The 19,752-nt window shown below is 42.0% G+C and overlaps 1 protein-coding gene and 1 long non-coding RNA gene across 2 annotated transcripts; one reads left to right on the forward strand and one right to left on the reverse strand.

Moving 5' to 3' along the window:
• Nucleotides 1-2,088: 2,088 nt before the first annotated feature.
• Nucleotides 2,089-5,176, reverse strand: Nxt1 (nuclear transport factor 2 like export factor 1). Its single transcript, XM_005334603.5, has 2 exons — nt 4,902-5,176; nt 2,089-2,859 (listed from the first exon to the last, which is right to left on the reverse strand). Exon 2 carries the CDS (start codon nt 2,795-2,797, stop codon nt 2,375-2,377), a length of 423 nt encoding a protein of 140 aa, XP_005334660.1. The 5' UTR covers nt 2,798-2,859; nt 4,902-5,176; the 3' UTR covers nt 2,089-2,374.
• Nucleotides 5,177-5,200: 24 nt separating this feature from the next.
• Nucleotides 5,201-13,922, forward strand: LOC144378035 (uncharacterized). Its single transcript, XR_013439497.1, has 2 exons — nt 5,201-8,577; nt 12,641-13,922. It is a non-coding gene; the product is annotated as an uncharacterized LOC144378035 (long non-coding RNA).
• The last annotated feature ends 5,830 nt before the right edge of the window (nt 13,923-19,752 follow it).

The following is a 19,752-nucleotide window of genomic DNA, read 5'->3' on the forward strand; positions in this document are numbered from 1 at the left end:
GTCTGCCAATAATTACCTGTTCCTAGGCAGCAGGGTACAGAGGTAAGGAAGAAGGGTCTATTGAAGCAAAATTCCCAAGAATCCAGTTCTTCAGCTTCTACATCATTGGCTAGAATTTAGTCACATCAAACCTAGCTATAAATTGAACTTTAACATAAAAATCTCTAAGGTGGGTTCCTAGTCCCTCAAAACATTGAGCTTTAGTACTAAGTACAGAATGGGGTACCAGGTAAACACTGCCATCTGTGTCACCATACTCATCATGATTCTTTCCCATTTCACATTTTCCAATTCTGAATTACTGTTATATAATTCTAATTCACAACCCTATCCAAGATCTAGCACACAGTTATCAAAAAAACTTGACTGGGAAAGCCGCTTGAGATGTCTGTCATCTATTGATCAAGGAGTGATGGATCCTTTATAAAGTTTTTTTTTTTTCTTCTTTCTTCATATTGGAAAATACAATTAGGGTTGGCCTAGAGTCAGTAAAAGTAGCTTCTAATTCTATTTTTTAAAAAAAGTAGTTATTTTCTCATTGTGAGAGTTTAATGTATCCACTCACATATATACCAGTTATTAGCTAATTCTAGTATTTCATCTGTTCTCACCATTTAACTGTCAGCTCAGGTGCTAGGGTGGGGCCCAGTTATCTTTCCTTGGTAATTCTGATGTGCCCTCAAGTGAACCACACATTGAGAAAGTTTGAAAAATGCCAATCCCCATCACTAAGAGGTTTTGGTGTAGTTGGTCTGGGGTGTGTCCTGGCATAGGTAATTTTCAGTGTCCCAAGGAATTCTAGTCTAACCTCAAGCTGGGACAGTGGGCATGAATTTCAAAAGAAACTCTCAGCTTGACATGAGGCTCCCTGGATACTGCATTACTGGCCACCTGTGTAACACAGTTGCCTCTGGTAAATGCTTAGCCCAGCAAGGACCTGAACAGACACTTCTCAGAGGAGGATATACAATCAATCAACAAGTACATGAAAAAATGCTCACCATCTCTAGCAGTCAGAGAAATGCAAATCAAAACCACCCTAAGATACAATCTCACTCCAGTAAGATTGGCAGCCATTATGAAGTCAAACAACAAGTGCTGGCGAGGATGTGGAGAAAAGGGTATTCTTGTACATTGCCGGTGGGACTGCAAATTGGTGCGGCCAATTTGGAAAGCAGTTTGGAGATTCCTGGGAAAGCTGGGAATGGAACCACCATTTGACCCTGCTATTGCCCTTCTCGGACTATTCCCTGAAGACCTTAAAAGAGCATGCTACAGGGATACTGCCACATCGATGTTCATAACAGCACAATTCACAATAGCTAGACTGTGGAACCAACCCAGATGCCCTTCAATAGATGAATGGATAAAAAAAATGTGGCATCTATACACAATGGAGTACTATGCTGCAATAAAAAAATGACAAAATCATAGAATTTGCAGGAAAATGGATGGCTCTAGAGCAGATTATGCTTAGTGAAGCTAGTCAATCCCTAAAAAACAAATACCAAATGTCTTCTTTGATATAATGAGAGCAACTATGAACAGAGCAGGGAGGAAGAGCAGGAAGAAAAGATTAACATTAAACAAAGACATGAGATGGGAGGGAAAGGGAGAGAAAAGGGAAGATGCATGGAAATGAAGGGAGACCCTCATTGCTATACAAAATTACATATAAGAGGTTGTGAGGGGAATGGAAAAATAAACAAGGAGAGAAATGAATTACAGTAGATGGGGTAGAGAGAGAAGATGGGAGGGGAGGGGAGGGGGGATAGTAGGGGATAGGAAAGGTAGCAGAATACAACAATTACTAATTGGGCATTATGTAAAATTGTGGATGTGTAACCGACGTGATTCTGCAATCTGCATTTGGGGTAAAATTGGGAGTTCATAACCCACTTCAATCTAATGTATGAAATATGATATGTCAAGAGCTTTGTAATGTTATGAACAACCAAAAAAAAAAAAAAAAATGCTCAGCCCAGGAATACACACCCCCACAGGCACCTTCTCTTATGCTTTCTGTCTTTAACCCTCCTCCTGCATCCTCAAAACCTAGTTAAATTCATCAGGCAAGGGGAAAAGAAGCAATATTTGTATTATTTTATTTGTCAGAACTTCCAGAATCAGGGTCTCTACTGGACAAGTAGAAAAATAGAAAAGTTTACTACTTTTAAAAGGCAACTATGACAAATATTTACTCAGGAAAAGGGCTCCTAGAGCTGCAAGAAACACAAAAGAGTTCAGCCTCAGCACAATGTTGTCTGCAGTATTGCTGCAACAATAGAAATTAACTCATGTTTTCCATATCCTGAGATTTGAGACTGGTGTTTCTTAGAGCTGGGGCTGAGCAAGGAGGCCTTTCTTGCCCCCACTAGCTTGCCCAGTCCTGGAAGCGAAAGCAGTCACTTGCTATTTTCCATACTGTGTTGCTGGGTGAGGCTTGAGCAGACAGGATAAAGTTCTGATTGAAGTCCCGTTGTTTATTGCCCTCAAACTTCACTGTTCCACAGATCACAACAAGGACTGTGGTTTGGCTTGGTGTGGCTTCATCATGAACAGGCTGGCAGTCCACCACGTTGATTTGGAATTCACTAGAAGGCAACATTTCAAAAAACTCACTCAAGGACTCTTGTCCTGAAACGGCATTTCCATTCCATACTAGGGTGGCTGTGCCCATGTATAGGCGAGACAAGAGACGGCGACGGTTATCCATGGTAGTATAGTAGACATTGACAAACTCCTCAGCAGCTCTGCAGGCCTGATCCACATAGGTCTTAAAATCCATGGATGCCATCTCTGGATCTGTGGAATGTGGCCTCTGCTAGGGTATCCCCTCTGACCTGGGGGAGCCAGGGGCTGTAAGATAGCAAAGTTGAAAAGAACTTATGTGAATGCTAAAGTTCATTTTGTCCTGACCATCCTCCTTTCCTATTGGTGGCAAAACAATTACAAACTGCAGAGAGACGACTTTAGGCTCAAACTATATAGCCTTTATTTAATAAGCCTCAGTTTACTCACTGTAAAAATGTAACTATCACAATTATCACAATTGGCATAGTTATGAGAATTAAATAAGACAGCATACATCAAGTGCTAAGAAGCTTGATACTTACATGTTTACACTATGAATTTTTTTTTGGAGAATTTTAATATTTATTTATTTTTTCTTAGTTCTCAGTGGACACAACATCTTTGTTTGTATGTGGTGCTGAGGATCTAACTTGGGCCGCACGCATGCCAGGTGAGCGCGCTACCGCTTGAGCCACATCCCCAGCCCGAATTTTTTAAAAATCCTGTTTTATTAAATAAAGTACCTTTAATGATGGAAGGTTACTCTATTGGAGGCTTGAAACAGGTACAACTGCCCCCAGAAAAATAGGGTAACTGTTTATCTGTGTAAAGAGAATGGATCATGTTGAGGAGAAGAGTGGTCACTGTCCTAAAAAAAGCCAACCAAAGAGACAGCATATGCCCATCAGCTGGTTAGTCCTTTATTGAATTTTTCTGAAAAAGGCCATAGTGTAAAGAGAAAACAGGTTCCTTGAGAGCATAAGAGAACAAATGCCATGAGGACAGGACCAAAATGGTGGCCACAATCATGCTATAAGGAGCAAACATAGAGGGTGAGCAGAAATTAAAAGGGATTATTAACCTCTGTGGTACTAATATCTACCATATATGTTGCATAAAGCCACAATGGAAAGATGTCTTAGAATTTATAGAGGTTCCTGGGGGTCAGGAGTAAACACAATAAATTTTAACTATAATTAAAATGTCACATTTCCTTAAAAACAAAACAATTCCAGAATCACACAAAAATTCTGAAGCTTGGTTTTTCCTTAACTGGTATGCTTTTCCCCTATGATTATATTCCACTAAAAAAAGGCTTTACAATATTGGCATGTTTACATTTAAAAACTTAAATCATAAATTTTTCCATTTCAAAGACCTTAACATTTTTAAAAATAAACATCTTATCAAACAATCAAGACTCAATGTAGGGCTGGGAAAAAATTGAGTACTCTTCAGGGCAAAGAGCTGGGGGGAACTGGCCCTAGAAAGTAGCAGTTAAAAGCCAACCCAGAACATTGCTCTTTCCACCTTCTCCATGGGCCTCAAAGTTAAGCCTCAACAAACACTCTGAACTGTTACTTGTTAAAACTTCTACGCTCATTAATTTTTAGAGAAATTTCATCAAGACCACGCTTTTTGTTAGTTTGTTAACGCCTGCACTTTTAAAATCAACTTCATAAGAACATAACTCCAGGATTGCTGGCTTGGAAATTTCTGGTTTTAATTCCCAGCCAATAACCTCCACATCACTCCTCCCTAATAGTACCAGCCCCTTCCTCACCTCCACCCCCGCTTTTGGCTCCCATTTTCCCTTCACCGGTCTTTCCAACACAATCTAATAATCTGCCACGCCCCCTCCCATCCCCAAATAAATGACCATCTTTGCTTTCGGTTCTCAGTTACCTACGGAATCTGGTCATTTCGACTCAGAAAGAGAAAAGGATAAGAGTGAAGCAAAGTGGAGTAAGTAAGAGGTTGTGCAGATTCCCTATCATCCACACAGTCAACTTCTCTGAGGCTGGACCAGTATAACTGTGGCACAGGCCTTATTTCCAGCGGGGAGTCGCTTCTAATCAAACACTTGACAAATGCACGCTCTTCCAGGCCATCTTCTGGCCGCAAAACTACTCTCTCATTGCAAGGCAAATTTACTGCCGCTTGTCTTGAACAGGCAAAAGCCTGATGGAGAAGTGCAAAGACCACGTGGAAAAGGACAACACCCGGGTCTTATTCTTGACAATGGATGGAGGGAGAGAGACGCACGTGGGAGAGGTTTGGAGGTCCCTTCTCGTCATTCGTGTGGCCCCGCGGGTGATACAACCTACCTGCGCCGTGACGTCCTAGTCCGTGGCGACTTGCGTACCGGTGCCCCCCGCGCGGGCCGCGCTCCCGGAGGGGGCAACCCCGGAAGGTCACGGGGTGGCTGGTCGAGAGACCACGCTCCTCCGCCGCTAGCCTTCGGCGGGGGCGCGGAAAGAGTCGCTCTTCTCCCCTCCCCTTCCTCCAGGAGGCTCCGCCCGGTTTGCCGGAGTCTCAGAGGCGGGGAACGCTTCCGCACTCTCCGCGGCTTCCCGCGCGCTGCCGGCCGCGCTCTGCGCAGATGCGAGTGTCCCGGTCCCGCCTACTCTCACCTCCCAGTTACTGGCAGTAGGTCGGCCAGTGGGAGGGCAGGCCGGAAAGCTAGCTCCGCCCAGTGTGGCTGGAAGGAGCGGCGGCTTCCGGGGTGGTACATTCCCAGAAGACAATGGCAAATCCGAGCTCGAGTTTTTATTGGTCCAACCGATTATCTGAGTGATTAGGTGAAGTGTCCCAGATCCCGCCCCCGGAACTGGTGGTGGGGTCCGCTCTTGCTCAGCGCTGTTCAGGTTGCTTGCCAGCGGAGACTAAGGAGGGTGTACTGGCTGCTGTGCGGAGAGAATTCTGCTCCTTATCTTCCACGCAGCCGTATGGAGTGATTCCAATTAAGACTCGTAAAACGTCACTGCTTGATGCCATCCAGGGAGTCGGCAGCATGACCTCAGTAAGGCTCGGAAGCAAAACAGATGTGACTCCAGGAATGTAGAAATTTGCCGACAGTGGGAAGCCGGCAGGGCCCCTATGGAAGTCTGTAGGATCCAGAACTTGAGCCGATCGCTCCGTATATAGTTTAAGTCACTTAGAATTGGCATCCCAATGGGCACAAAGAGGTTAACCAATTTTAGTCAAGTGAGAGGAATTGATGGTTGGGGACGAGGATGTGGGTGAGTCTATACAGTGACAAAAGTATGCCAAAGGGAAAAATGTCTTGTGAATTGAGCGGCTCCTGTGAAACCCGCCTGACTTCGGCTCAGAGCTTGCTTGTTACCATAATTCTGTTTTATCAGCTGCATATTGGCTTATCTGGAACCAGGGCTAAACCTTTATTGAATGTTAAGAACAATACGCTTAATAGAAAGGAACCATTTAGTGTAAGGACTTAGGAAACTTTAAAGTGAAAATTAGAAAATAAAAAACTTTTTTTTTTCTTTAGACATAATTCTCAAGTTTTAGTTCCTGCTCTAAGAGTTTTAATAATTCCTTGCAAAACTAGGAGAGAGCCCTCTGGATGTGGTTAGCCTAAATGAAGTAGTTTAACCTCTACTTTCTTGGTGTCTCTTTGACTCCCTTTGCTTGCGTTCCTGGAAGAACCCTTGCTCTCAGATTTATAAGGACAACTTTAGAAACCAGGTAGGTTATTTAATATAGGCCACCACCCCCACTTCAACCAAGTAGATGAAACATTTGCATTATTTAATAAATGAGAAGGTGAATGAGCATCTTCAGAGCAGTAGTCACACAAAAATGGCTTTATAATCTCCCAAGGCATTGATTTTAGGATTTTCCTATATAATCTTAATCATAGCTTCAATGGAATGAAAATGAAAGGGTTGACTTACTTCATGCCCAGTAGGTTGTATGTTGTGTTGCTTTAAATTTCCTTATGTCTCTTCCCCTTTTCATTTCTTTTTCATAATTCTTTGGGAGAGCTATGGTTCTCACTGATTTTATTGATCAATAAAAGCTGAGAGAAATGTAATAATCAGCCTGGAGTCACAGAGTCAATTTAAACCTAGAAAATCTGGTTGGGAGAGTGAGATTGTGGCTTAGCACTAGAGCACTCACCTTGCATGTACAAGGCCCTGGGTTCCATCCTTGGCATCACATAAAAATAAATAAATAAACAAAATGAGAATGTTATGTCCAACTACAAGTAAAAAATATTAAAAAAAAAAGCTAGCCTCAGTTATTTAGCAAGGCTGAAAACAACTTAGAGAGACCCTGTCTCTAAATAAAACATCCATATATATATATATGAAAAACTGGTTGCTAGGTTGGGAGAACTTTTTTTTTTTTTTTTAAGTTCGTAGGTCTTATTTGAAACATAGACTTTAACCACAAGAAGAAGCAGTGGAGTCAGTAGCTTGAGGGAGGAGGCAAGGACCTTTCAAGTTTTTGTCTCCAGCACTTAAAATTGTGCCTGACCCACAACAAAGGCTCAGGAAATGCTGTTTGAATGAACACAAGGGTCTGGGGCCAAGTCAGTGCTCTACACATTCTAGCTAAGATGATCCTTCCCCAGTAGCCACTCCCCCTTTTCTTGGAAGAAACCTGTTTTTTTTTTTTTTTTTTTTTTATTCCCTCTGTGGTTCTTTAGTCTGGGGAGGTTGAAGACATCCCTGTCTCTAAGAGATATACCACTGTCAGTGTAGGCCCTGAGCATAATAGAGGGTCGTAAGAGGCCCAGTAATGACCACTGCGTCTGGAGAAGATGTTTGCCAGGGAATTCTGGGAAAGGAGCCTTTGTCTCTTCCCTTCTGGATGTGCTATATGGTCATCTGGCCATCCTGAAGGAGAACCCTTTAATTAGGAGGCAAATAGGAAAGGTGAGATCAGGCTTTTGATGACCGTTGAGAAACAGATCTGCCCTCAGTTTTTTGTTTATTTTCTTGGGGAAGTACTGGGGTTGAACTTGGGGGCACTCAACCTCTGAGCCATATCCCCAGCCCTATTTTTGTATTTTATTTAGAGACAAGGTCTCACTGAGTTGCTTAGCGCCTCACTTTTGCTGAGGCTGGCTTTGAACTTGAAATCCTCCTGCTTCAGTGTCCTGAGCCACTGGGATTACAGGCGAGTATCACCATGCCCGGTTTAGCCCTCAGTTTTGGATTTTGCAGTTTCAAGAGCTAGTGTTCCAAGTTAGGCATAACCATATTCACTTGCAGCATAACTAGTGTGGCTTAAAACATTAGGGTGACAGAGCCAAGTGCTTTTACCTTTCTGGGGCTCAGATATCTTCTTTGTATAGTAGGGACAATAATAAAATCCATTTTCCTTGGGCTGATATGCAGAGAAAAGATCATTTGGAGAGGGCTGAGCCCAAAGTAGCATCCAGAAAACGATAGTTAGGCAGAATTAAGCTTTGACATTTTGCATCAACAGCAACATCTTCATTTGCCAACAGCCCCTCCAACAACTGGCTTTTAATCTTGGGACAAGCTTATCGATAAATTGGTAGGATTTGTCACCAAATCACATGGGTATCTTTCGAAGATGAGCCTGGTTTAAGCAGCTGTGGAGCCAGTGGTCTTATTTGCATTGTGGAGCCCATCCAGGGAAGGAGGACACATCTGCTTATACAAGCAGAGTCCCTGGAAGCTCTGAAGATGGGCTTGACTTAAGGATCTTTAAGTCTGTAAACACAGGATTGATCTTCCCCACTGTCAATGTCATTCTCTGGGGCAGATCTTAATAGCAATTGTTTGCCGTCAGAGTCTACATGACTTGGAACCCACTGATTCACAGCGATGGCTGAGCCGTCCAGCCTCTAATGCTCTGCTACCACATCTTTCTCTTTCTGTCTCTGCCCTAGCAGGAGTGCTGGTGTGGACCAGATTGAGCTGGGGCTATATTTCTGTGAGCTCAATTGGGGACTCAGTTTTGGGGGAGACCCCTGGGGGCCATGGAAGAAGCACATCCTATGGGGTAAGATGATGATTTTTGAAATCTGAATTCTGATTTCTCTATCCTTGAGTTACTGCATCCGTAAAATGGTAGTGTGGCTTCTAGATATTAAATGGCAATGTATTGGAGAGGTACCATTTGTGATGTGTGCCCAGCCTGTGATGATGCACTTTGTCCAAGAAGGTTATAGGAATTATTGCTGATTAGTTCTTGGGTGGCCCTCTCCCCAGCTTAGCCACAGTCATCGGGATTTTGGTAGGGATCAGACAGGGTTACGTATCCTCTGTGTGGGATAAGAACTATATAGTATTAGTATTTGAAAGGAACATACCAATTTTGGCTGATTTAAGCCAAAAGGTCTTTATGGGAAGACTGCGGGATGTTTGCAGCATTGGTAAAGTGATTTCTGGGATCTCAGGAAAACTGGGCAGCAGGAGCTTCAGGGCCTATGATGTCCTGACTGAGGTATGACCGTTTTCCAGCCCCTAGGATTTCTCATTCAAATCAGATTTCTGGAAAATAGAATTGGATTGGCCTAACCCCAGCCATGTGTCATCTATCTATACAACACTCCCACTGAAACCACATGTGGGAGGAAGTTTCCCATGGAAAAAAGGGAAAGGGATTTAGGGAAGATAGGAACAACTGAGGCCCATAAACTTAGATATGGCCATAAGCACAGACAGGAAAATGGAGCAGAGATGAAGGCCATGTGATCAAAGAGAAAGGAGTATTGGAGTAGAACATATATGCTCATGCATGAACACTCACATACTCACACACTCACATGAACAACACATGCATGCTCACATATGCTCATACATGTGAACATGTTCTTGTGTTCATGCTCACATGTGCACACATGTATATTAAAACACGCACTTCTGCAAACGCATGCATACAGGTCTCTCCCCGCCACATATAGAATGCAGCTGCCTTGATTCCTAGTTGTTTTTTTCTCTCTAGTCCTTAATTTTTATTATGTTTTTTAAAAAATTTGTTTTAATTAGAACATGTGGCAGTACAATGATCAAGACATATCATACATTTGAATCAGATGGGGTATAATTTCTCATTTTTCTGAGTGTACAGGTTGCAGAATCACATTTCCTTTGTTTCTTATTGTGACATATTTTCCATATCTGCTCACAAAGGTATTTCTGGTTTCACCTGCTCTTCTGGAACCTAGCCTAGTCAATCCCCTCTCTATCAAGAGATTGTGTTTGGCCTCCCCCTTGAATCAGTTGGGCCTATGTGAGTTCAGAAGAAATGGTGCTACATAACTGCTTAGATTGGGCCATAAAAAGATACAGTCTGGCCCACACTCGGTAGGCATGTACTTAGAACCCAGCTGCCAGCTGAGCTACCCAACAGTTGGTGCCTAGTGGCCAGTTATATGACTGAGTCATCCTGGTAATAGACCTCTGATCCCTGCTTGGGCAGCCCCAGCTGCATGGTATGGAGCAGAAAAGAACCCACTCAAATAGCAAATTTGTGAGCAAAATAAATGACTGTTGTCATATCAGAGCTTTTATTTATTTATTTATTTTTGATCGTACTAGGGACTGAACCCAGGGGTAGTGTTCTACCTCTGAGCTATATTCCAAGCCCCTCTGCCCCCCCCCTTTTAAAATTTTGAAACAAGATCTTGCTAAATTACCAAGACTGCCCTTGATCTTCCTGCTTTAGCCTCCTGAGTTGCTGGGATTATAGGTCTGCATCACCACGCCAGGCTAGAACTGTTAAGTTTTATAGTGGTCTGTGATGCAGCAGGAGAGCCAGAATTCTTACTTGTTACTGTTGTTTTTGTTTGACTCTTTAACGTTCCCCACAAATTTCATGTTTTTAATTTTTTTGGGGGGTACAAGGGATTGAACCTAGGGCTGCTCAACCACTGAGCCACATCTCTATCCCTTTTTAAATATATTATTTAGAGACAGGGTCTTGCTTAGGGCCTTGCTAAGTTGCTGAGGCTGATTTTGAACTTGTGATCCTCCTGCCTCAGCCTCCTGAGCCCCTTGGATTACAGGTGTGCACCACTGCACCCAGCCTTCCTTAATTAATTATTATTATTTTTTGGGGGTACCAGGGATTGAACTCAGGAGGACTTGACCACTGAGCCACATTCCCAGCCCTATTTTTTGTGTTTCATTTAGAGACAGGGTCTCACTGAATTGCTTAGTGCCTCGCTTTTTGCTGAGGCTGTCTTTGAACTCTCGATTCTCCTCCCTCAGCCTCCTGAGCTGCTGGGATTACAGGCATGCACCAAGGCACCCAGTTCCTTAAGTTATATTTGTTTGGTATTTTGGTCACAGTGATGAAGAGCTGATGAACACAACTGACCTTCAACTTCCTGCTGTGGTCCTCCTCCCAGGCTCCAGGAAAGAGCCTAGTGCCCACAGTATCTTCTTTTAAATTTATGTATCAACTGGGTTTGTCACTTGCTAGTAAAGAATCCTTGAGAACAGGGTCTCATGAGATCTTACAGAGTGATGCCACCTCAAAGAACTCATTACACTTCTGAGGCTTCCTGATATCTGCAAATGGGTCCATTGAGCAGGGAGAGTCACAGGAACCAGCTCACAAGGCTGCACTTCAGATAGGTGTCGGTGATGCATACCAGAGCCACCCTCCCAGGGACTAGGCAGGTATGTTCTTTCTGTGAGTAGGTACAAGTGAAGCTGCAACACCACTAGAAGCTGACTCTGTTATTCAGCTTCCTGTTATGACAAAATACTGAGGATAACCAATTTATAAAGAGGAAATATTTATTTTGTCTTAAGGTTTCAGTCCATGGTAGTTATATGACTACTGTGGTAGGAGTGTGTGGTGGAGGAATTGCTCACTTCAAGGCAACTGGGAAGCAAAAAGAGCAAGAGGAGGAACTAGAATCCTGATGTCCCCTTCAAGGGCATGGCCTCAGTAACTTAATTAAGCCTCGGTGCTCAGATGACATAGATGGGATAGAGGGAGAATAAGATTTTGAGTGATCCTTGCCCTCAGTGAGCTGAGGGCAGGATGCTTTGTTTCCTTTACCAAGGTTGCCTTTCCTTGTACACATAAATCAAAACCCTAATGAGGTGCCACTTCCCACCCTTTGTAATGGCTAGAATCAAACAATGCAAAATAACAAGTATTTGCAAGGAGGTGGTGAAATTGAAATCTTTGTTCCCTGTTGCTGGGAATGTAAAATGGTGCAGCCACTATGGAAAATGTTATGGATGTTCCTAAAATAATTAAACAGAATTATCATGTATGCCAGCATTTCTGCTTCTGGGTATGTAAAATTGAAAATAGGTACTCAACAAATATTTGTATATTAACTTTGAAGTAGCCAAAAGTTGGAAACAACCCAAATATTAATCAACAGATGACTTAATAAACAAAATATGGTCTGTCATACAGTGGAATTTAATTCAGCAAAAAAAAAGTGAAAAGAGTACTGATTCATGCTGCAATGTGGATGAACCTTGAAAAGAAGGAAAGTGAAAGAAGTCAGACTCAAAAGATCAGTTAGTATATGATCCCATTTATATGAAATATCCAGACTAGATAAATCTATAGAGATTTATCAGAATGCAAATTGTCATTTTGCAGGGATTGTAGGCAGGAAGGAATGGGGAAGAACAGCTTAATAGGAACAAGGTTATACTTTGGAATGGAAATGCTTTGGAAGTAGTAGAGGATGAACAACATGGTGTGAATGTACTAAATGCCACTGAATTATTTTCTTCAAAATGATTCATTTCTTATTATGTGACCTTCATCTCAATAAATTATTAAACAGGGAAAAAAAAAAAACCCTTCTCTCAGGGCTCAGCTCAAATGCCACCCACTCTCAGACATTTCCTTTGATTCTGGCAGCTGGAGGTGGCCTTTGTGACTTTCTCGGTTCACCTTCTTGGGCTTCCAGTGCTTTGTCTCCTGTGTGTTGTCCTTCTATCCCTCCTGACGCAGAGCATGGGTCCAGGATCTGGATCACCTTCCCATGCTCTGGGACCCACACTTTTCTTTAGCCTTGCTGCTCATGCCCCTGCAGCTCCTACTATGGGCCTAGAGTTCAGATTTGATTGTCTTTTTGCAGCCATTACAGTAAATCTGTGAATGGAGAAACAAAGAACATGGGAACTTGGAGCCAGCCAGACCTGCAAGACCTTGTATGTATCACCTAACATTTTGAGGGCTAAGATTTTTTTTTTGTCTGAAATTGGAGTGCCTGTGCCATCATGCTGACATGTTAGACAAGCAAACTGGAGTAGTGTGTGTAACTCTTGACTTGTCCAGGCAGCATCCCCAAACTGCCTCTGTCTTCCCTTCCTTTTCAAACTGTGATACAGAACCCAAGCATGCTCTCCAAGGGATTTACCCAGGACATGGCTCTTCCTCTAGATATGGTTGGGTTTATTACTGTCTGCCCCTGAAACAGACTTGATAGCAGAGCTACTGACCATTAATGGGATAGGATATCCCTCATGGAAATTCTGTAGTTTTAATTTGAGAGAAAGTTAATGGGCCCAGGCTGGATCACCAGCAGCAGCCTTAAGACAGTTATGGTGGTTCAATGCACTTATTTAGGAGGAATACATGTTGGAATGTGGGGATGAGAGCACAGGAGAGAAGTTAACAGAGGCTGTTGGACTCAATCATGGGGAGTTCGGTTGATGTAGGGTATGCCTCAGACACCTCACCCAGGGTTGCAGAAGCTGGGGTATTTTTAGGCTTCTGTTCTTATCTGCCCTTGCTTAGGACAGCTCTGGGATGCTAACCCCAGGTGTTCTCACCTAGCCCTGGGTGAGGCTGTGGCCAGAGCGCAGCAGTTCTCACACTTGAGGGAGGGTCAGAATTCTCTGGAGGCCTTATTAACACAAATTCCAGGGTTCTAGCTTCAGTTTCTGATCCAGCAGCAGTTTCCGTTTCTAACCAATTCCTAGGAGATACTAGTGCTGCTGTCTGTGGATCACACTTCGAGAACCACTGCTCTAGAGTAGAGAATGAAATCTTTCGGGGCCCCAAAGTGCTCCCAGTCTTGTTTAATAAAGTAAAGAATTATTTTTATACACCCTCTGGCAGTTAGTTGAGGCCTGACTACAGAGATTTTCCCATTCTCAAAGGCATTTAGACCCTAGCCTGCTCAATTGTGAGTTGCTATTCAAAGCACCTGCCACATGAGGGTGCTCTCACACTTGTAAAGAGAGATGCTCTGATCAACTTAGAATCTGAACATTAGAAACAAAAACATTGCTTCCTTTTCTCAACATTTGAAAATGGAACTTGAATCAAATGTATGGAAGATGATATGTCATGAGCTTTGTAATGTTTTGAACAACCAATAAAAAAATTAAAAAAAAAACATTTGAAAATGGAAATGTAGAAGAGTATCTCCTGTGTATTGATGGGTGGCTGCACACAGGGGCTTTTACGTTCTTCCTTTTCCCTAGGAGAAAGTTTTTGTATTGTTCTGTGCTGTTTAGCTTCTCTAAAGTGCTAGTTTCAAAAATTTCTTATTTAGCATTTTGGGCAAATGGTTGGCATGTAGAACTTTGTCACAGAGATGGTTTTGAGGTGATGGAAGAATAGTGTGCAGTGAGACAGATATCATGAGTGGGTGAAAGAATTGCCCCTGGGTAATATGTCATATGTCCCCCAAGGCAACCAGTTCTTTTTTTTTTTTTTTTAAAGAGAGAGGAGAGAGAGAGAGAGAGAGAGAGAGAGAGAGAGAGAGAGAGAGAGAGAGAATTTTTTTTTAATATTTATTTTTTAGCTCTCGGCAGACACAACATCTTTGTTTGTATGTGGTGCTGAGGATTGAACCCGGGCTGCACGCATGCCAGGCGAGCGCGCTACCGCTTGAGCCACATCCCCAGCCCAGGCAACCAGTTCTTATCAGCCTGGTCCCACCAACCATGGAAGAATTATTGAGAAGATACTTCCTTACAAAGGTCCTGGGCTTCTGTCTGAAATAACAGATTATGGTATGAGTGGAATATTCCCATTTTCATCTTATTCCCAGACATGGACCTCTGAAGGGTGCCCAAACAGTGAGAAATCCCATTTCTGTTGAAGGTCACAGGGAAACTCTGGCCATGTCCAGAGGAACTGGTCATGTCCTAAGCTAATGAAATTAGCTAAGAGACTTTCTTGTAATTTCGGTTTTCTTATATTGGTGTTATTGAAGATTGCCTAAAGTGTATAAATCAAGAAATTTAATTATAAACTCATTTAGAATTTAGAGGTAACTTGCTTTAAGAAAAAAAACAGAAATGGGGTAAGTATATGCTCTCCCACAGGGATCTGGGCTGGGAGGAAAAGCAAAGGGCTAGACAAGAAGCACCTGCTCTTCCCTAGAAACCTTTCTACACTTTTGGTGATTGTACCATAAGCCAGAATTTTGGCTTAACAATTTAAATGAAATTAAAGGCAGCCTCTGCTTCTACTTGGGGTGGACAATATCACCTTGCTAGGTGCTCCATCCCCATGAAGCCAGGTCCTTTCAGGTGAGTGAGAAATACAAGTCTACTTTGCTTACATCATTTGGGCTCTTTGGTGAAATACCATCAAAGCTGATTTTAGCTGATATGGTGAGGACTGTCTGCATTCACAGTGTCAAGGCCAACATTTACCTTCTGTTCGGCATAGCGATCACAATTATCCTTTGTCTGGATTGAATCTAAGTGCTGAAAATGAATAGATAGCAATCACCTCACTATGCTGCACTGTTCATCTCCACAGAGCTACAATCTGTAGGGCCAGTCTGCTTTTTCCTTGTGACATCTGTACCACTTGTAGGGTGATGTCCCAGTTTCAAAGTTCTGTGTGTTCTTGTGCTTTTAAAATTATGCTCACTTTACTTTGCTTCCCATTTAACTATCTTTCTGGGGTAGGATTTTGTTTTTCTTAGATTTTCTAGTTTTTCTTTGTTGATTTTGCTGCTGCTGCTGCTGATGTGCCTTAATCCTATCCTCCTCTCAACCAGCATTTCCAGAGCATTCACTTGGTATACCCTTTTCTCCTGGAGTCCTTTTGGATCTTTGGACCTTCTAGGTCTGCATGGATTACCTTCACTGGTTTAAAAGTTTATTCCATTCTTTTATTGAGTAAAATAATTTTATTCTATTTTTTTCATCTACTTTCTTCCTCTTTTTTTTTTTTAAACAGCCATTTTTTTTTTAGAGAGAGAGAGAGAGAGAGAGAGAGAGAGAGAGAGAGAGAGAGAGAGAGAGAGAGAATTTTTTAATATTTATTTCGGTGGACACAACATCTTTGTATGTGATGCTGAGGATTGAACCCGGGCCGCACGCATGCCAGGCGAGCGCACTACTGCTTGAGCCACATCCCCAGCCCTCCTCTTTTTCTTTTATAATTTTGATATCTCTTTCTCTCTCATATATGCCCTGGGAATTAAAAGAAAACAAAATCAGGGCTGAGGATGTAGTTCAGTGGTAGAGCACTTGCCTAGCATGCATGAGGCCTTGGGTTTGATCTCCAGCTCTGGGGGAAAGAAAATCAGCTACTCTATTTTGTAATCATTCTATTGATTTTTAATATTTGCCTTATTGTACCAATTACACCTGCATTTTTTTTAGAATTCTTCCACAATTTCATGTCCTGTGGTCCTTTTTTTTCTGGTAACTTGTTCTTTCTTCTGTATGCCTTTCTAAATGTGTAGTTGATGCAGTTGCCTTTCAAATTTCATCAGGTGGCATGTCCTGCAAACTCCATTTTGTTGCTGTTTGAGGGCTACTCCTGTGGTATCACCTTCTTAGCATTTCTTGCCCTGAGCCTGGCCCATCATACTGAAGACCAGAATCACCTTCAGGTAGTCCCAGGTACTGGTGATGGCAACTTTAGGGTTGTAGAAATAAGTCAATGGAAGAATTTATGCAGGTCTGACCCCAGAGTTCATTAGAAGAACCACTCACCATATGGAAGAGATTAGGAGGAAGTAATTGGGACTGCTTCCTCAAGAAAGTGACATTTCAGTGGACTTTGAAGGTAAGTGATAACTCACAGTGTGGGACACAGAAGTTAGTGTACATTTCATAGAAATGAGAAATGTTTGAGAGGATGGAAAATGCTAAGTACCCCAACTTGATTATTAGTCATTGTATAAATGTATGGAATTATGTGCAAATATTCTGTCAGATAAAAATAAATTTTTTAATTGAGAAAAAAAAGAAAGTTGTTATGTATTTGTCAAACATTTCAGGACTTCCCACATGCCATGTGTACCTTACTCAATATAAACGTGTCAATTACTTTTCCAAGAACTTGCAGTCTAGGGGGACAGATAGACTTGGTACAGATGAATGATCAAGCTTGATCATCAGCTTCCCTTCTGCTGCATCATTATATGGGGGTGGTTAAAAAGTTTGGTTCTCGGGGACTGGGGTTGTGGCTCAGTGGCAGAGCGCTTGCCTAGCATGTGTGAGGCACTGGGCTCGATTCTCAGTACCACATATAAATAAATTAATAAACAAAATAAAGGTCCATCAACAATTAAAAAAAAAAGTTTGGTCTCTGTAGACTCCTCATCTTGGGAAGAATGTCACACTCTACAAAGAGCGTGTGGGACATGATATAAATTTGAAGGCCATCTTTGGAAGTAGTCTGCAGTAAGTTACGAGGCCTTAGTATTGCTGGCTCAGGCCAGTGTCAAGGCCAACACTGTGGAGGGTACTTTGGGGATGCTACAGGAGGCAGGAGGACAAATCAAAGACCAGGGCTCTTTTGAACGTTTAACACTTGAGGGTATATAACACAGATTACATATGATTGGAAGAGAAACATGTGAGACTTGGGGACTGATTTCAGGTGGTGGTGAGAGAGAAGAATGAGGAAAAAGCTAAAGTTTTTACTTTGATAACCTCATGCACAGTGATTCTACTTGATCACATGGGAAATATAGAAGCGGTGGACTTGGGGAGAGATGGATGCCACTTTGAAATCTTATTGGGGGCAGTGATGCATGGCTTGAGGCTGAGCATGGATTACATTTGGGCTGAAGATATAGATTTATAGGTCTCATTGAAGATGGAAGACAAAGCCACAGTAACTGCTGACCCATTGTTCTTACTTTGTCCTATGGATACAACCAGAAGCACAGGACCTCAATTAAAAAAATTATTTTTAGGGCTGGGGATGTGGCTCAAGCGGTAGCGCGCTCGCCTGTCATGCGTGCGGCCCGGGTTCGATCCTCGGCACCACATACCAACAAAGATGTTGTGTCCACCAGTAACTAAAAAATAAATATTAAAATTCTCTGTCTCTCCCTCTCTCACTCTCTCTTTAAAAAAAATATTTTTAGTTGTAGTTGGACATAATACCTTTATTTATTTATTTATTTATATGTGGTGCTGAGGATCGAACCCAGTGCCCTCACTTATGCTAGCTGAGCATTCTACCACTGAGCCACAACCCCAGCCCGACACTAATTTTTTATATGCCTAACTTAGAAGAGGTTTTTAATAAATGGTAGCTATCATAATGATATTGTATATTTTTCTGAGGTGTCTTTGTGCCAAATTAGCCATATTTTCCTTGTTTTATAGTTTCTTATGTGTCTGTTGAATATTGAAATTTATTATACTTCTATAGGAGGGGAAAATGGAAATGAAAAGTTGCATGGAAAAATAGAGCTATTTTCAGGGCTAAATTGAGCTCGGGAAAGATTGCAAGGATGCAGTGAATCAGAGCTTACACAATCACTGGGGATACTTAAATGACTTAAGTACCTGGAAATACAAAACATGTGGCTGATTCCTGAAGCAAAATTGTCAGGGAGATTTAAGGGGACACTATGAAAGATCAAGGGTTGTTGGGGCCTTTAGTTGAAGTTCCAGGGAAGGGCAGTGGTCAGGATCTTTCCCTCCGTAGACTCCCTACACTCCAAGAACTGAGAACTCAAACCACTCAGAGATGGGAAGAAGCACTGATCCAGTTACTATAGCATCTTCTTCCCAGAGATGGGAAGAAGCACTGATCCAGTTACTATAGCAACTTCAGTGTGGGACTCGGGAGGAACCCAGTGGTGCCATCAGGTTTCCTAGGCTGGAAGTGTCCCCTTTAGCCTCCAGCTCCAGAGATTTCTCAGCCCTTGGTAATTATTCATCCAGAATATTTTCTGAAGCATTTCTTTCCAGGCCCATCAGTCAATTTTCCTTAAGTGATGGACAGAGATGCACAGAAAGGCAAGCTGGTCACCTCTAGGACCCTGTGCCCTTCAGTGTAAGTTCATGAGAGCAGTAGGCCATTGCAAGGTGGAGACTGAGGAAAGAATGTGTTTTGGGTGGTAATGTTATTAACCAGGGATTGATGGAAAACAAAAGAGAACTCTGGTTCTGTGAGGGGGAGGTCAAATGAGAAGGAAGGCTGAATTATTCATTTTTATTTACCTCTCTGGAACAGACTGAAAAGGCTTATTTGGTAGAGGAATGAAGACAAGAAAAATGGGACCCAGCTGGCATTAGAGGGAGGCAAAGGCAAATGATATCAGGTTCTGAATTATTTATTTGTCTATTCATGTGTTGGTTGTTTTGGTTCTTTTTCATTGATCAAAGCTCTTATAAGTACATATTAGAAAGTACATATTAGGAAGATTCAAAAAATGTACAAAAAATATAAAGTGGAAACCAAGGACATAAAATAGCATATATTTAAGAAAAGTGTTGTTTTGCCAAAGTAGGCAGAAATTAATAATTAAAAAAATTTTAAGGATTAACTAGATGGTGATGGAGTTGATACTTCTCTTAATGACTACCAACTACCAACCAGTCAGGACTTTGTTTGCAAATAGGCAATGCAGGAGAGGAATTCCCAGAGACGACTAATGCCTATGAAGCATCATTTATCAAAACAAGCCGAAACCACTTACATGATGAACTGCCAATTTTTGCGCTCCGTGATATACCTGAGAGAAAGATCTGAGTTCCCAGGCTATATATCTGGTTTGTAGGCACCTCAAACAAGCTGTCATATCTCCTTCATATTGCATTGTATGAACAGTTTCAAACCAAAAAGGAATATGCCTGACTGTGCATAGATGAATGGTTGAGGGAGATACTTGATATTGGTGGGGGAAATGATTCTTTCACCCTAGGTCTGGTGTTTTATTTAAGAATGAGAATGATTTTTTCGAAATTATTTCCAAGTTTTTTTTTTTTTTTTTTTTTTTGTTAACCAAGGGAACTATTGTGCAAA

This window comes from Ictidomys tridecemlineatus, chromosome 5 (assembly GCF_052094955.1).
Source record: "Ictidomys tridecemlineatus isolate mIctTri1 chromosome 5, mIctTri1.hap1, whole genome shotgun sequence".
Classification (NCBI taxonomy): Eukaryota; Metazoa; Chordata; class Mammalia; order Rodentia; family Sciuridae; genus Ictidomys; species Ictidomys tridecemlineatus.

Excerpts from the sequence above, each read along its gene's own strand:
- Nxt1 (XM_005334603.5), bottom strand. The coding sequence starts at position 2,797 with ATGGCATCCATGGATTTTAAGACCTATGTGGATCAGGCCTGCAGAGCT.